This window comes from Ochotona curzoniae, unplaced genomic scaffold (assembly GCF_017591425.1).
Source record: "Ochotona curzoniae isolate NIBS_2020 unplaced genomic scaffold, NIBS_Ocur_1.0 contig_3332, whole genome shotgun sequence".
Classification (NCBI taxonomy): Eukaryota; Metazoa; Chordata; class Mammalia; order Lagomorpha; family Ochotonidae; genus Ochotona; species Ochotona curzoniae.
In genome coordinates, this window is record NW_024465816.1 from 3,174,012 (window position 1) to 3,189,531 (window position 15,520).

Here is a 15,520-nt window from a genome sequence, read left to right on the forward strand (position 1 = left end):
ACACGATTTCGCTGAGCGCGGCATCTCAGACGACACAGGAAAAAAGGCATAAGGCACAGCCTGCACACAAGAGCAGAATCAGCACAACCATTCCCACCCATTCCTTAATATGGGAAGTGATGTTCCAAATCCAAGTGGCCAGGGTTTCAGCAACAACAGGATCCACCCGTGTAGAATTAATCTGGACAATGGCAATTCACAAGTCAGACTGTAGAATATCAAATTCTCTCGTCCAGTTTCTTAAAAGGTGAGAAGAAAGCTGGCAGGAAAGATTAGCAGCCGTTGCCTCGTGTAAGCGTTCCAGCGGTTGCAGAAACGTCAGAAGGCGGTGATGGACAGGAACGAGTCAATCGAGCTGGAACCCAAACCGGAACTGGGGCGTCCTGTGGAAACACACAAATGGCTCCTCGAGCCTGCCTAATAACTGGGTCTGGGCCCTTCCATTTGGACTCCAGAACATCCTTCCACTTGACCCAAGATTGCTCTTGCGCCGTGTTAAGGGAATGACGATCTGCAGCACTAAGGCCTTGCTCATCCAGCTGTAAAAAATTGATGGTGAAGAGAGCCAGGGCTAGAGTGGCCTGAGGGCTCTGACTGGCGAGGCCAAGCGATTCCCAGGTGGTTTTTTGCTTTTGTAATAATTCTTTAATAGAGCGATGAGCACGTTCGATTATTCCCTGACCTTGTGGATTATAAGGAATGCCAGTCACTAATTTGATGCCCATCTTCATGCAAAAATCACGAAATTTGGCTGAAGTATAGGCGGGGCCATTATCAGTCTTAATACACTCAGGTTTACCCCATGCGGCCCATGCTTCTAAGCAATGTTGGATTACATGGATGGCCTTCTCCCCAGTTAGAACTGATGCAAAGAGCACACCAGAAAAGGAGTCCACGGATACATGAACAAATTGGTTCTTCCCAAAGGATGGGACGTGTGTCACATCCATCTGCCACAATTGATTAGGTCTCAATCCCCTAGGATTGACCCCCTCATGTGAAGCAGGTCTAAATTCGCAGCAGGCAGGGCAATCAAGAACTATTTGGCGCGCTTCCTTTCTAGTGATCCCAAATCGGAGTCTGAGGGTCTGGGCTGAAACATGAAATTGTGAATGAAACTGGCAGGCTTTCTCCCCTGAGGATGGTGGAGACACCATCATAATCATGATTTGGGTTCTGGTGGCGGCATCGGCAAGAGCATTCCCTCGAGCTAATGGCCCTGGTAAACCTGAATGAGCTCGGATATGGGTTATATAAAAGGGGTGGCTTCTATGCCAGATGGCCTGTTGAATTTGTTTAAAGAGATCCGCCACTGGGCCGGACCCTGAAATAGAGCCAGCGGCCTCCAAAACATTCACTGCATTAACTACATATTGAGAATCAGAAACAATATTCAAAGGTTCTAGAAAGGTTTGTAAGGCAAAAAGCACCATATGGCATTCTACCCTCTGAGGAGAGACCGTCGCAAAGGTCTTTTTTATCACAGTATCTCCGGCAACTAAGGCTCCGGCTCCTGTCGAGGAACCGTCAGTAAAAATTGTAAGAGCACCAGGGAGAGGACAGGCACTGGTTCTTATCGGAAAAACCACAGGATGTCGCTGTAAAAATTGTAGTAATGGATGCCTTGGAAAATGATTATCAAAAATTCCCTGATAGACAAACATTAAGATGGACCACTCATTGCTACACCCACTCAGCACTTGTAATTGCTGGACAGTATAGGGGACTATTATGCGGTCTGGATGACGCCCAAAATGAATTAAGGCTAATTTTAATCCTTTAAACACTATTGATGCGACTGCAGATGGATACCACTGAATAGACTTAATCTGAGAAACCTGAGAATGAATCCAAAGTAACGGGCCCTGTTGCCATAATACAGCAGTGGGGAAAACTTCTGTAGGCAATACACATAGCTCAAAAGGCTGATTTTGATCTAGGCGTACTAATTGAGCCTTTTCAATAGCTTCCTGGACTTTTATTATGACCTGTTGTGCCTCATGGGTGAGGGTTCGCCTGGAAGCGAGATCAGAATCGCCTTCAAGCAGAGCAAACAAAGGCCGTAACTCTTGAGAAGAGATCTTAAGGAAGGGTCGCAACCAATTAATATCCCCCACTAATTTCTGAAAATCATTCAAAGTTCGCAAATGAGAAATCTTGAGGCTTATCTTTTGAGGCTTAATACATGTTTCTGTAATTAAAGACCCTAAGAAGGCTTTCACCTGCTGCATTTGAACCTTCTCGGATGAAATTATAAGGCCATAATCCTGTAAAGCCCGCTTCAGATCAACGTAAATCTGTAACAACTGATCTTGCTCTTGAGCACAAATTAAAATATCGTCCATATAATGGACGACACGGGCCACTGGAAAACGATCTCGCAGTGGTTGTAACACTTGGGCAACATAAAGTTGACACATGGTAGGACTGTTAGCCATCCCCTGGGGCAAAACTTTCCATTGATATCGCTTATCCGGTTCTTCATGATTAATGGAGGGAATAGTAAAAGCAAACCTCTCCCTATCCTTCAATGCTAATGGTATAGAAAAAAAGCAATCCTTTAAGTCAATCACTAATAACGGCCATTGCTTAGGGAGGGATGACAAAACTGGAAGGCCACGTTGAACGGGACCAAAGTACTGCATCTGTGCATTTACAGCTCTTAAATCATGTAGGAGGCGCCACTTTCCTGATTTCTTTCTGATAACAAAGATAGGAGTATTCCAAGGAGAAACAGAGGGCTCCAGATGTCCCAAATGTAGCTGTTCCTGAACTAATTGTTGAGCAGCTTGGCATTTTTCAAGAGAAAGCGGCCATTGGGGAACCCAAACCGGCTCCGCTGTTTTCCAAGGTATGGGCAGCTGCGTGCCAATGGCCACTACTAAAAACCCAGACCTTTACGGCCTGGATTTCCCCGGGGTTCAATTGGCTGGACAATACCTTGACTCTGTTTACCTAAACCCTTTCCTTGAATATAGCCCATTTTATCCATCAACTTTTGAGAGACTTCAGAATAACCGGAGGCATTGGAGACTAGTCGTATCCCCATCTGTTGAAGAATATCTCTTCCCCAAAGGCAAACCGGTAGGTTCAGGACATAGGGTGTGACTGTCCCGCAATTGCCTTCCTTATCCTTCCACTGTAGGGCTCTGGCACTTTGGGATGGAGCTTGTTCAAACCCCAGACCGCGTAGGCTGTGAGAAGTTTGAATCAAAGGCCAATCACGCGGCCAATACTTGGAGGTTATGATGCTCTTATCAGCTCCCGTGTCTAAAAGCCCCATAAACGGTCTATTCTCTATTTGCAACTCAAGCATGGGTCTATCGATCATATCCATCATTAAATTTATATAAGGAACCTCTACTTGGGTCTGGACAGTCTTATCTGCACTAATTAAAGCTGGTAAAAATATGAGTTGGGCTATAGGATCACCTGAAGCGACAGCAAAAGCACCTCGTGCGACTGAGCACAGCACTGAAAAGGAGCTAGCTTCCGGATGTAAAATTCCAGGTGTTACAATAAAACCTTGAGAGCTCAAGGCTGCTCGGCCTATCACAAGCCCAACCGCACCAGGTGGTACCGTGTCTGTTAAGATGACCGGTACCGGCGTAATGCCGTCCTCTGGTTTTAAGAGGATTCCGGTGGCAGCACAGAGGTCCAGACTTGCAGGGTGTCGCTCCTGGCAGGGTTCCCTTGTGCATGACGGAAGAGTGCCCGATCGGTCGAGGGGACCTAGGCCTTCGATCCCCATCTCCCATTTTTTGACTCCTGGCTTAAGGGGTGTTTTGGCTCCTGACTCGAGAGAGGGCGTCCTTTTATATCCTTCACTGACTTGCATTCATTGGCCCAATGTCTACCTTTGCGGCACCGTGGGCATATCCCAGGAGGCTTATTGCTAGGCCCTGCACGGCATTCCCTTTTCATATGTCCTGGTTTGCCACACTGAAAGCACACGGGTGATGTTCTCTCCCTATGATTAGACCTCAAAATGGCGGCTGCTAGTCCATGAGCTGTTAAAGGGCCTCCTGTATCCCTACAAACCTTTAGCCAATCTGAAATTCCCTTGGACTTACGATCCTTGAGTAGGGCTCTACATTCTGCATTACACTGCTCCCAAATTATCTGCTCTACCATTCTAGTGTTCTGATCTCCCTCTCCAAAGGTCCTTTCCACGGCCTGCATTACGCGTGCCACAAAATCAGCAAAGGGCTCATCCGGCTCCTGCTTAACCTGTGTAATGCCCAGTTTCTCTTGCCCTTTAAGTGAAAGGGCCTTCCAAGCCTTTATAGCTGCAGTAGAAATTTGAGTATATACTGGCCATGGATATCTATTTTGATCATCAGAGTATTGGCCTTGTCCGGAAAGCATATTATAAGACCACGTCAAAGCGTCGCCGCCGCGCTGTTGATTTGCGCGGGCGGTCTCAGCCAAAAGCTCCTGCCATAATCCCTTCCAATTTAGATATGATCCCATATTAGGGAGAACAGCCTTCACCACAAATTGCCAATCAGAGGGAGTCATATTCATTCCTCCCATGCGTTCTAACAGGGACAAAGTGTAGTTGGCATGAAGACCATATTGCTTTACAGACATGGCCAATTCTCGCACTAATAATGCATCTACCTGTCTGTAAACTCTTTCCCTTTCTTCTTCTAAGACGGGGAACATATTTTGAAGTTCCCGGCGTGTGACTGGATCAATGAAGGAGGAGCCGGCACCACAACTCATGGGTGGGGCAGATGGGGTCACAGGAGGAGGAGCCATTAGTGAAATGGCTCCAGAGCCCTGAGGCCATGGGCCGAGCGTGGCCGGCGCAGTAGCACCGCAATTCTCTTTCTTCTCCTTTTCTGATCCTCCTCTGTTTCCTGCGGGTTGTTTGCGTTCTAAACGCCTATCCCGCTTGTACCCTTCCTCCGCGTCGGACATCTCCGAACTTGATGAGGAAGATCCTGCTTTCAGTTTCACCTTTCTTTTTTGCTTCAAACCGGTTCTCCTCTCCCGCTCTGTTTCTGAGAGACTATCCTGGGCAGACTGAAGGGCTTTGTCACTCTCTCTGACCGCTCCCTTAAGGAGGGCATAAACCGTCTGCAAAAATTTTACCAGAGAGATCTGTGCGCCCATGTCTATAACCAGAAGCAGTGGCTCCTATACCTCCGATTTATGCTCCTAGTCACCCGAAAGTTCTCCCTCTCAGAGCAGGCCACAGGGCAACTAATCTTCAACAAGAGAACTGAAAATAATCCAGAGACAAAGTTTGGTCTCTTCAACAAATGCTGTTGGGACAATTGCATAGCAGCTTGTAGAAGTAAGAAGCACCTTTCATCGTATATAAAAATCAATTTAAATGGACCAAGAACCTAAATCTATGCTCAGAAACCATTAAACTGTTAGAAACATAGGATGCACTCTGCAAGATACAGGTATTGGTGAAGACTTCTTAGAGAAGTCACCAAAAACGTAGGCAGTCAGAGCCAAAGTAAACAATTGGGACTACATCAAACTAAAAACTTCTGTACAGCAAAGGAAACGATCAACAAAGCAAAGAGACAGCCAACAGGATGGGAGAAAATCTTTGCACATTAGACAACAGATACAGGACTAACATCGAGGATTAACAAAGGGCTTCAGAAACTCACTGACAGTGAACAAACCTGTGAAGACATGAGTGAAAGAAATGAACAGGCATTTTTCAAAAGAACCAAATCAGATAGCTAATAGACCTGAAAAAAAAGCTTAGCCTCCCTAGCTACTGGGGACATACAAATAAAAACCACACTGAAGTTCCACCTAACTCCAGTGAGACTGGCCTACATTCAGAACTTTGCTAACAACATATCATGGATGTGGAGATAAAGGTATCCTCCGCCACTCTTGGTGGGAATGTGGGCTAATGCAAACACTGTGGAAGTCAGTATGGAGAGTGCTACGGCAACTGAAAATTGATCTATTATATGACCCAACCATCCCAGTCCTGGGACTATATCCAAAGGTAATAAAATCCGCATATGAAAAAGTGGCTTGCAGCTGTGTATTTATAATAGCATAATCCACAATAGCAAAGACATGGCAGTTCTGTGTATGTTGCTTTTTAAATTTTTTTAGCAATCTTTACCCCTTGTGTTAACATGTATGTATGTATACACACACGTATATTCTATATAGTGTTAAATGTAATAAATATAATACATAGTGTTATATATAACATAAAAATTATATATTGTGTTATATGTATCTATCCAAATATATATTTGGGTAGTTACGCTTTCCAAAGCACAGTGGAGTGTGACTTATTGAATTAGATGCTTATTATTTAGTGACACTGCATAATAAAAAATCCTGTGCTAAAGAAATACTACCAACATCAGTAGATAAAATATGTATCTCAGTATTCCCATCTCAAGGAGAAATAACGGTTAGAAAAAAAATAGAAACCTGAGGAAGGAATATCTTATTTCAGCAGAATTTCTTCACAAAACAAAAACGAGGCTGCACTCAGAGTAGATATTCGAGTGGCTCATTTGTTAGCCAGACAAGGAAGTCATTTAGGCATGGTAAGCTTTAAAATCGCACGTGGTTGCAGCAGGCATGGAATTGTGTCTGGAGAAAATAAACTTGTTTAAAACTATTAGATTTTTGGCAAGAGCAGTTGCTCAAGGAGTTGAGGACATCAGTAATCAATTAAGGGCCCAGCGCGGGGGTGCAGTGCTTAAGGTCCTCACCTTGCACGCCCGGGGATCCCATATGGGCGCTGGTTCTAATTCCGGCAGCCCCGCTTCCCTTTCCAGCTCCCTGCGTGTGGCCCGGGAAAGCAGTCGAGGACAGCCCAAAGCTTTGGGACCCTGCACCCGCGTGGGAGACCCGGAAGAGGCTCCTGGCTTTGGACCGGCATAGTATCGGCCCGTTGCGCTCACTTGGGGAGTGAATCATCGGATGGAAGATCTTCCTCTCTGTCTCTCCTCTCTGTATATCCACCTTTCCAATAAAAAAAAAAAATCAATTAGAAAACAAGAAAAATGATTTTGAGCGGTTTTCCTTGGCTCTTGATGAGTTGGCAGATGTAACCAATACTGCTCATTTGTTGTTTATTTGAAAAGTCAATGCTGAATTTGACGTTATTGGAGAATTAGTCTTGATGAATAGTGTGTGTGGAGCAACTGTAGACAAGAATATTTCCCAAAGTTTGAGAAAACATGGTTTCTGTACAAATGGAACTGGAATCTGCTGATATGTAACAGGGTGATAAGCAGTTGTGTAGAGCAGGTGGACAGATTTTAAAAAGCTGTGAAAATGTAGCATGCTTAGAGTCTATGGCTAGTCATTGTGTAATTAATTAGTCATGTGACACAGAACCAGTAGTGTCAATATTTGCTCCCGCGGACTTATGCACCTTCAGTTCCTTGAGTATCTTCTCTTGCTTGACAGTATGGTGATCTGATGGTGGTGTAGTGGTGAGGGTTGTATTGCAAGCTTTGGAGCCTAAGGCAGACAGTGAGTTTTTTCTCCATGAAGGGAATCACTCTCAAATCACTGCTGAATACCACGTGGTTAAGGCTTGGTTTTTGTGGTAGATTGATAATGTTTCTTAATGAATTCAGCCTGAAGTTGTGAGACAGAACAATGTTTATTTCAAAATGAATACTATGAGGCAGGCATTTGGTGCAGTGTGAAGACCCCCTTAGGATACCTGTGTCCCATTCTGGAGTCCTGCTTCCTCTACTTACATACCGACTCCCTACTACTGAAAGTCCTGGGAGGCAACAACACCTGTCCAAGCATTTGGATCCCTGCCACGCACGTGCTCCGGACTCCTGCTTCAGCCTGGCCAGTGCCTGGCTGCTGTGTGCGTCTGACGAGTGAATTAGCCAATTGAACATCTCTATCTTTTTGCCTTTCAGGTAAAATGAAAATACAGGAAGAAAAATAAAGCCAAGCTAATACTCTATAAAATCATTTCAATTTCCAACCAGTGTCGTTGGAATTGTAAGTAACATCAAGCTGTTTAATATTCTGACAAAAGCCAAAGAAATGAGTTCTCTGTATTCACCCTGAGCTGCGGTAGATACCCAAGCTGAGCATCTCCTAATCAAATGTATGAATGTCAAAATGCTGTGAAATCTGAAACTGGTAGTAAAATGACATCCAAAGTTTCAGATTTTGAATGTTTAGAGAAAGAATTTCCAACCAGTGAAGTCTATGAAAATGTTTCAAAATAAAAAAATGTTCCAAATCTGAAACGCTTTTGAACCTGAGCACTTCAGGCAGGGGATGTGTAACCTGTGCCTTCTGGGCTCAGGACACAAGCAGCAGCAGGCCACAGACTTGGGTGCAATGGTGAAGGAAGTTTCCATACTTCAAAATCCATGTAACTGTGCAGTCATGCGAGCGTTCGCTCTAGCCTATGCTGGACGTGATTGGCCCGCACTGCAGTGATACGCTGAAAGACAAACACTACGAGGAGAATAAATGCCTTAAAAGCCTTTCAAACGGTGACTTGGACGAAATCATATGCTTGTGATTTGATACCAATATGTGGCAGCTCCTAACGGGTACTTTTCAAAGGTGAAACACAAAACCTCTCCTTTAGGATCACCAATAATATTTGGACAGCAGATTTATTTTGATAACGGGAAACACTAGCTTTAAATCTCAGCTAAGGGAAATATCCTTGAAAACAGTTCCATTCCCGCAAGCGGCAGGCTTGTCTTACTGCTAGCCTGTATTGTTATCATTAGTATAATATTGTGAATTTCATCAGTAAAAGCCAGATACATCTTTTTAAGTATTTTGCCAGTCAGTTCTTAAAGTTTCACATGTTTACTGTTTGTTCCTTTATTAAAACAGTGTACTGCTCCTTGCTGTATGTCAGGATGTTTTTATCCTGCAAAGTCTTGTGCCTCTACTTTTTAGCAGAACTAATATTTTGGTCCTGCAATGGCTTTTTTTTTCTAAAGATTTATTTTATTTTTATTGGAAAGGCGGATATACAGAGAGGAGAGACAGAGAGGAAGATCTTCCATCTGATGATTCACTCCCCAAGTGACTGCAATGGCTGTTGCTATGCCGATCCGAAGCCGGGAGCCAGGAACTTCTTCCAGGTCTCCCACGCTGGTGCAGGGTCCCAAAGCTTTGGGCCGTCCTCGACTGCTTTCCCAGGCCACAGGCAGGGAGCTGGATGGGTAGCGGGGCTGCCGGGATTAGAACCAGCGCCTATATGGGATCCCAGGCGTGCAAGGCGAGGTAACCACTGCGCCACCACGCTGGGCCCCTGCAGTGACTTTAGAAGAAAAAAATGGACTAATTTTATTTCTGCTGGATTTGATCATTGCTTCCTACTTGTTGAATTAAGACATTATTGTTTGTGTTGATGTTCTAAATTTGAAAAAGAGTTTCTCTGTGGTTGCTGTGTTCTGTGTGTGAATAAACCTGCTGAACATTCTTGTGTAAATGTAGTGTTTTTTACACTATATGCTTTCCAACTTCTGAAGTAAGGGGCCAATTAATAGGACAAAGCAAATCAAAGTAATAGTTTTATTTTCAAGAATGTGGTGGAAGGGCTGCTGTTGTGGTTCTAGTAGATAAAACACCCCTGCTACACTGACATCCCATGTGGGCATTGGTTCAAGTCCTGACTGCTCAGCCTCTGATCCAGCCCCCTGCTAATGGCCTGGGGGAACAGGAAAAGATGGTCCAAGTCCTTGCTCTCCTGCACCCATGTGGGAGACCTGGATGTAATGCCTGGCTTCAGTCTGCTGCAGCCCTGGCTATTGTGGCCATTTAGGGAGTGAACCAGCAGGTGGAATATCTCTCTGTCTCTCCTACTCTCTTCTCTGTAACTCTGCCTTTCAAGTAAATAAAAATAAGGGAAAAGGATGAAAGGGAGTAGGTTGAAATAGCTAGAACCAGTGATAATTCATTTTGAAGGAGATTTTTTGGGCCCCTTAGGATCATGTTTCAGAATCAGGGGAAGAGCCAAATACCCAAAACATTTCTCAGTTTAATTCCCTTAGGAAGCCATTGAGAAATGTTTTGATTCTCCTCAGTAAGTGCATTCTTAGGCTTACTGTTCCAGAAACTAAGAAAAGGGCAGCTTGGACTCCTTCCTAGGATCCTCAGTATCTTTGGACTTCCCTTTCTTTGTAGTCTTGAGAGGAAAATCTCTTTAGCCTCGGATGTCCTGGGAGACTTTGAGAAAGCCGGGAAGTCACAATGACTGACTAGGCTGTCTTGTGAAGAGGGAAAAGATTGGTTGTAGTTACCTGCACAGCCAGAAAGTTACAGAGAACTGGATTGTAGAAGTTGGGGTACAAAAAGCACTCAGTTTAATTCAGCTTTTTTTTGTTTGTTTGTTTAGATTTTATTTGTATGAGGCAATTAAATGCATGTAGAGGATGCATGCACAAGTGTGTGTTCTCTAAGTGTGACTTTCAATGTTAGGGCCATACGTTCTAGCAGTAGCCTAATTCCATGGTTCCAACTGCATCAGTGTATAAATATAAGATTCATACGTTTATGTGATGTTCATATTCTTATTTTTGTGCTTTCAAGATTGAATCACACAATGTGAGATGGTCTTTTTTATGGTTGTAGCTTGTATTGATTATAAATGCGCCTGGAAAGCTGATATCTAATTGCTGTACCCACAGAGCATTGGGTAGAGCTGAGTTACATCTCTTTATGTTGTCTCCTGAGTTGTTCCTTTGTGATTTGCTTTGTGCTTCCAAAATTGAATTTTTTTTTTTAATATTATAAGGTACAGTTAGATAACTTCAAAGAATGAAAGCTAACTATTTGGACTTTCAACATGTTTTGAGCAGATATTTTGCAGAATAATTAAAAATATTTTGAAGTCAGTGATGAAAGCATTTTAAAAAGCCATTATGTTTTATGTTTAGGTCTCTGAAAAATGAATTTGGCTGAGATTTGTGACAACGCAAAGAAAGGAAGAGAATATGCACTTCTTGGAAATTATGACTCATCAATGGTGTATTACCAGGGGGTCATCCAGCAGATTCAGAGACATTGCCAATCAATCAGAGACCCAGCTGTCAAAGGCAAATGGCAGCAGGTAAGATCACAGCAGAATGTTCAGTGAAGGAGGAATGCCAAAGTTGATTGTGCTTGAAAATTAGAGTTGGAAAATTAGGTATGAGACTTTGCAAATTGTTCTTACTTGTCTAAATAATGAAATATGTTTAAAATGCAGTCTGAATAATTTCCTGTGACTTATCTAGTTATTATTTTCTATATTCTAACTGAATTTATTTTTTAAAATTACACGGTCAATTACCTAATCATGTGTGACTACAAGTTTTTGAATTTTATAATATTTCCCTTCACCTTTCTCTCTCTTGTTTTTACATGTAGTTTGACTCATTTCATGGAATATTTTCCTTGAAAGGCTTTTAAGCAAATAAGTTAGTAATCTAATAAAAAAATTAATACTTTTGCTGTCTTTTGACTTTACAACTTGATTATATAATAACAGTTAATAAAAGTTGAATTGTAATTTTCCTACTTATTATAAAAAGTTAAAATCCTTTTAAAATTAAAAGTACAAAGTCAAGCATCTCTTTGAAGTTTCCATTTTATGTACTAATGCCTTTCAAGTGTTCCAATTTTTCCACTAATCAGGAATTGATGTTTTACTGAGTTTGAGGGTAAATTTGGTTTATTTTCCAACTTAAATGCCACTAACTCATGTTGAGTGAGAACAATGAACTTGCCCAAATTCAAGCTAAAATTGTAATTATTCTTTATTATTATTATTTAAAGATTAGCTTACTTACATGTCTGAAAGACAGAAGGAAACAGAGAGGGAGGCAGGGCTGGAGTGGGGCAGAGACAGAGATCTGGAGAACAACCTCCATCCCCGGGTTCCCTCCCCAGATGACTGCAAAGGGCTGGCCCAGGCTCGAACCAGAAGCCTGCAGCTCCTTTCTGTCCTCCCACTTGGGTGCAAGGGACCCAAGTACCGTTGCCTTCTCCTGCTCCCTTTGCAGGAGCATTAGCAGGAATGCAAGATTAGAAGCAGAGCATCTGGGACTTGACCTGGCCCTCTAAAATAGGATGCTGTCTTTGCAACAATTTTGGCGTTGCCACAATTTTGGTTCCTAGTTCCATTTTTTCGTAGTAGTCACGTGCAGGGTTGCCCGTTAATCTGTTGTGGAAATACGGTTTTCGTGTTTTTAACTGTGTGTGTTAAGTAATGACTGTTTCTATTTAGGTCTTCCTACTCTGTTTCTTTCCATCAAGCTCTGAAGTTTTATTTTCTGTTAGTGTAGCTTATTATACTTAGGCATACATTATCAATTGAACTTCAGTTAGGTTTTTCTTTGGCTCTGGAACTCCAATATTCTGTTCAATATATTTTTCAAGATAAAAATAAGGGGAAATTTCTTAGGCACTGCTTTACAGTAAAATATGCTTTCTGGTGTAAAATATAAAATTGTTAAAATGAATGTATACATGTAATTATCCATTTTTTTGTTTGCTTTTGAAAATTATTTTGGGATCAGAGTTTGAAAACAAAAGCGTTTCTACATAGATGTTCAGCCAAGTTTTTGTAAATGTAGGCAAAAATCTTGCCTTTGAAAAAGCTAAAATGAACTTCACTCAGGACTTCAGAAAATTTAAACAAGTAAGTCAGATTTCAGGTGGAGAACTTAAATACAAATCCAAAGTATATAATTCATAACATGTAGCTTCTGGGCCTCGGGCACTCTTGACAGACGTTTTGAATTTGGTAATATTGGGTATTGGAAATGCTGTTGAAAACGTTGACACCTTTTTGTAACATATTCATAGACATATTAACAAGCTTCAGTATAATATTACAGATTTCTGGGGGTGGTTAATTTGTTTCCAGCTAGTTGCTTGTTATGATTTGTATTCATGATCATACAAATCTTGGTTGAAGAAATTTTCTTGGGAGAGATCTGTAGCTATTCCCCTTATAAAATAGCATAGAACTCTGTCTTGTGTTAAACCAGTCTTCTCTCTGTTGCTTTAGATTTGTGTGTGTGTGCTTTTGAATATGCGTGAACAGTTCCTTTTTTGCATGCTTTAAATGGCATTAAAACCTACAGTTTATTATTTATAGCGCACATGTTCTTTAAACAGTTTCTAGCATAAACCCCTCTTTTTTTTTAAGGTTCGACAGGAATTATTGGAAGAATATGAGCAAGTTAAAAGTATTGTCAGTACTTTAGAAAGTTTCAAAATCGACAAGCCCCCAGATTTCCCTGTGTCCTGTCAAGAAGAGCCATTTCGAGACCCGGCTGTGTGGCCACCACCTGTTCCTGCAGAACACAGGTAACCTGGACTTGGCATTCTCTTCAGTGTTTCACAGTGATACTGATGGTGAAGCTGGATTGGCAGGAACTATGAAAAAGCATATTGGGGGCATGCAGATTTTACTATTTTGCAGAATTTGTGTTTGATAAAGAGCAGAAGTCAGTCACATGTTGTGTACCTTGCTAATGCTGGAATTTAGTTAGGAGTTGTGTTGGGTTCACACTATCAACATTACAATTTGCATAGTTTTTCTCTTTCTTTTTTTTTTTGCTTGAAGAGACTTCATAACTTCAAGTGAAGAAATTCATCTGATTAGTCTTAACTCTGTAAGTTAGTTTGGCAGGAAACTTACTGATAATGTGTAAATGGCTTATCATTGCTTACAGGTCAAATTCCATAGGGTGGCATGTAAAGTAAGGTTCTAAGTTTATCTTATTTTTTCCTCTGACTCCTAGCTTACAAATTACATGCATTAAGTCTCTTCTTGCTTCTTGTGCATTAAACTTTTATTTGTTCGAGGAATACTCATAATTTCCATCTCTTCACTGATGGTCCCTTCTGCTACAGCCTTTAATTTTTTTTTCCAGGCATAGCAGTTTGTTTATAGCATTTGTTCACATCGCATTAGTCTTTTAGCAAGATTAGATTTACTTACAACAAAGCTGATGGTAAACTTTCATTGCTGTTGTAGGGCTCGGTACTTAATAGGCATTCAACCAGCACTGCGTGTGCAACTCAACTGATTTCACAAGTGGGCAAACTGAGGCCTGCAGGCTGGGACTTGTCTGTGGGGCCAGGCTGAGATCTGAGTTCAGAGCTTTCTGCTGATGTTCCTTCTGCTTTATTGTAGAGTGGTATTGTTGGCCAGAGTATTGCACCATAGAAAATCAGTTTTTATTTGGTTAGTAGCTGTAATCATCTATTTTGCTTATTGATTTCTTCAAGTTTTCTAAATGCGTTTAAAGAACTGTGAAAAGTGGTTAATTTATTCCTTCAGGATGTTTTCCACTGAGATACGGATGACTTTGTGATTTTCATGGTAAAAACAATAGATGAGGATATTTTTTGAAGTCTCCAACAAGTTTTTTCCCTTCATATAACCACCCGTAGGTATTTTGAGATTAAGTGACTTTTATCTTTAAAAAGATCGTATTTTAAGGGTCATAGGTGTCTCATTGGTATCTTTACTTTATAGAAATAAATAAGGGAATTTGATATCTAAGAGTGGCTTATAAACAGATAATTAAACTTAATGGTCAATTCTGAAAAATGAAGTATTGTAATTTTTTTACAGTAAAGGAAAAATAATAGAAATTTAGAAAGACAGCCTTTAAAAAAAGCCCCTTAAAAAGTCCCTTAAGCAATTTTTTTTTTCTCCTGGAAAATTCTACCGAAGTTGTTAGTTTTCTGAAAGATTGTAAATGGAGCTGGCAGAGAGGTTGTGACTTTTTAGATGTCCGCATCTCATGAAGTTGGGGGAGGCTGGTAGCTAGTCATCATTGGTCATTTACTGCATGTCTCACAAGCATTCTTATTTAAACCTCCAGTAATCATATGAAATTGGTGCTGTTATTGGGTGCCTGTATAATCATTGGTAAAATATTGCTTTGAGCACCATTTGTAGCTGAGGAAATGGAAGCTTTTAGAGTTTGTTATTCTTCCCAAAGTTGTCTGAACAAGGAAGCGACGAAGTCAAGATTGGAACCCAGTTTCCACAGCTTCAGGGGACTTGTTTCTCTTTGTCTGTATTGCCTTTGCACACCAACTCAGTGGTGTCTGTGGGTATATTTGATAAGTACCTTCTTACCCTAAAATTATTGATTTGTTAAATTTTACTACTATGGGTAGGTAGGGAAATAAAAACTGCCAATGCTGTATGAAGTAATACTGTAGTGTCATTTCTCCATGAGATCACCACACTGAAACTACAGTGGAGACCACAGGAAAGCATAAGGTTTCTGTACAAAGCATTTCAAGTATGCAGTCAGTGTGTTTGGCATCAGCCTGTTACTTGGTGGCTCTGTTGGCACGTGTGTCCTTTTTATTTTATGAAACTTGAGCAGAAAGTGCCATCTCTTTTGTTGTATACCAAAGTCATCTGAATATATGTGGTTCCTGACTATATTTTTTACTTTTTAAAAAAGATTTATTTATTTATTTTCAAATAATCTTACTTAGTTGATTAGGGTACAAAGGGTCAAGGGCTACAGGGTGAAAGTGGGTAATA

At 41.4% G+C, this 15,520-nt stretch overlaps 1 protein-coding gene across 1 annotated transcript in view; it reads left to right on the forward strand.

Annotated features, from left to right (window-relative positions):
- The window catches only part of KATNAL1 (katanin catalytic subunit A1 like 1), a 107,154-nt gene that overhangs the window by 22,155 nt on the left and 69,479 nt on the right, over nucleotides 1–15,520 (forward strand). The window contains exons 2-3 of the mRNA XM_040979834.1: nucleotides 10,893–11,065; nucleotides 13,151–13,311. Coding sequence (XP_040835768.1) covers nucleotides 10,904–11,065; nucleotides 13,151–13,311 — 323 coding nt within the window. The 5' untranslated portion in view covers nucleotides 10,893–10,903. The remainder of the gene's footprint in view (nucleotides 1–10,892; nucleotides 11,066–13,150; nucleotides 13,312–15,520) is intronic.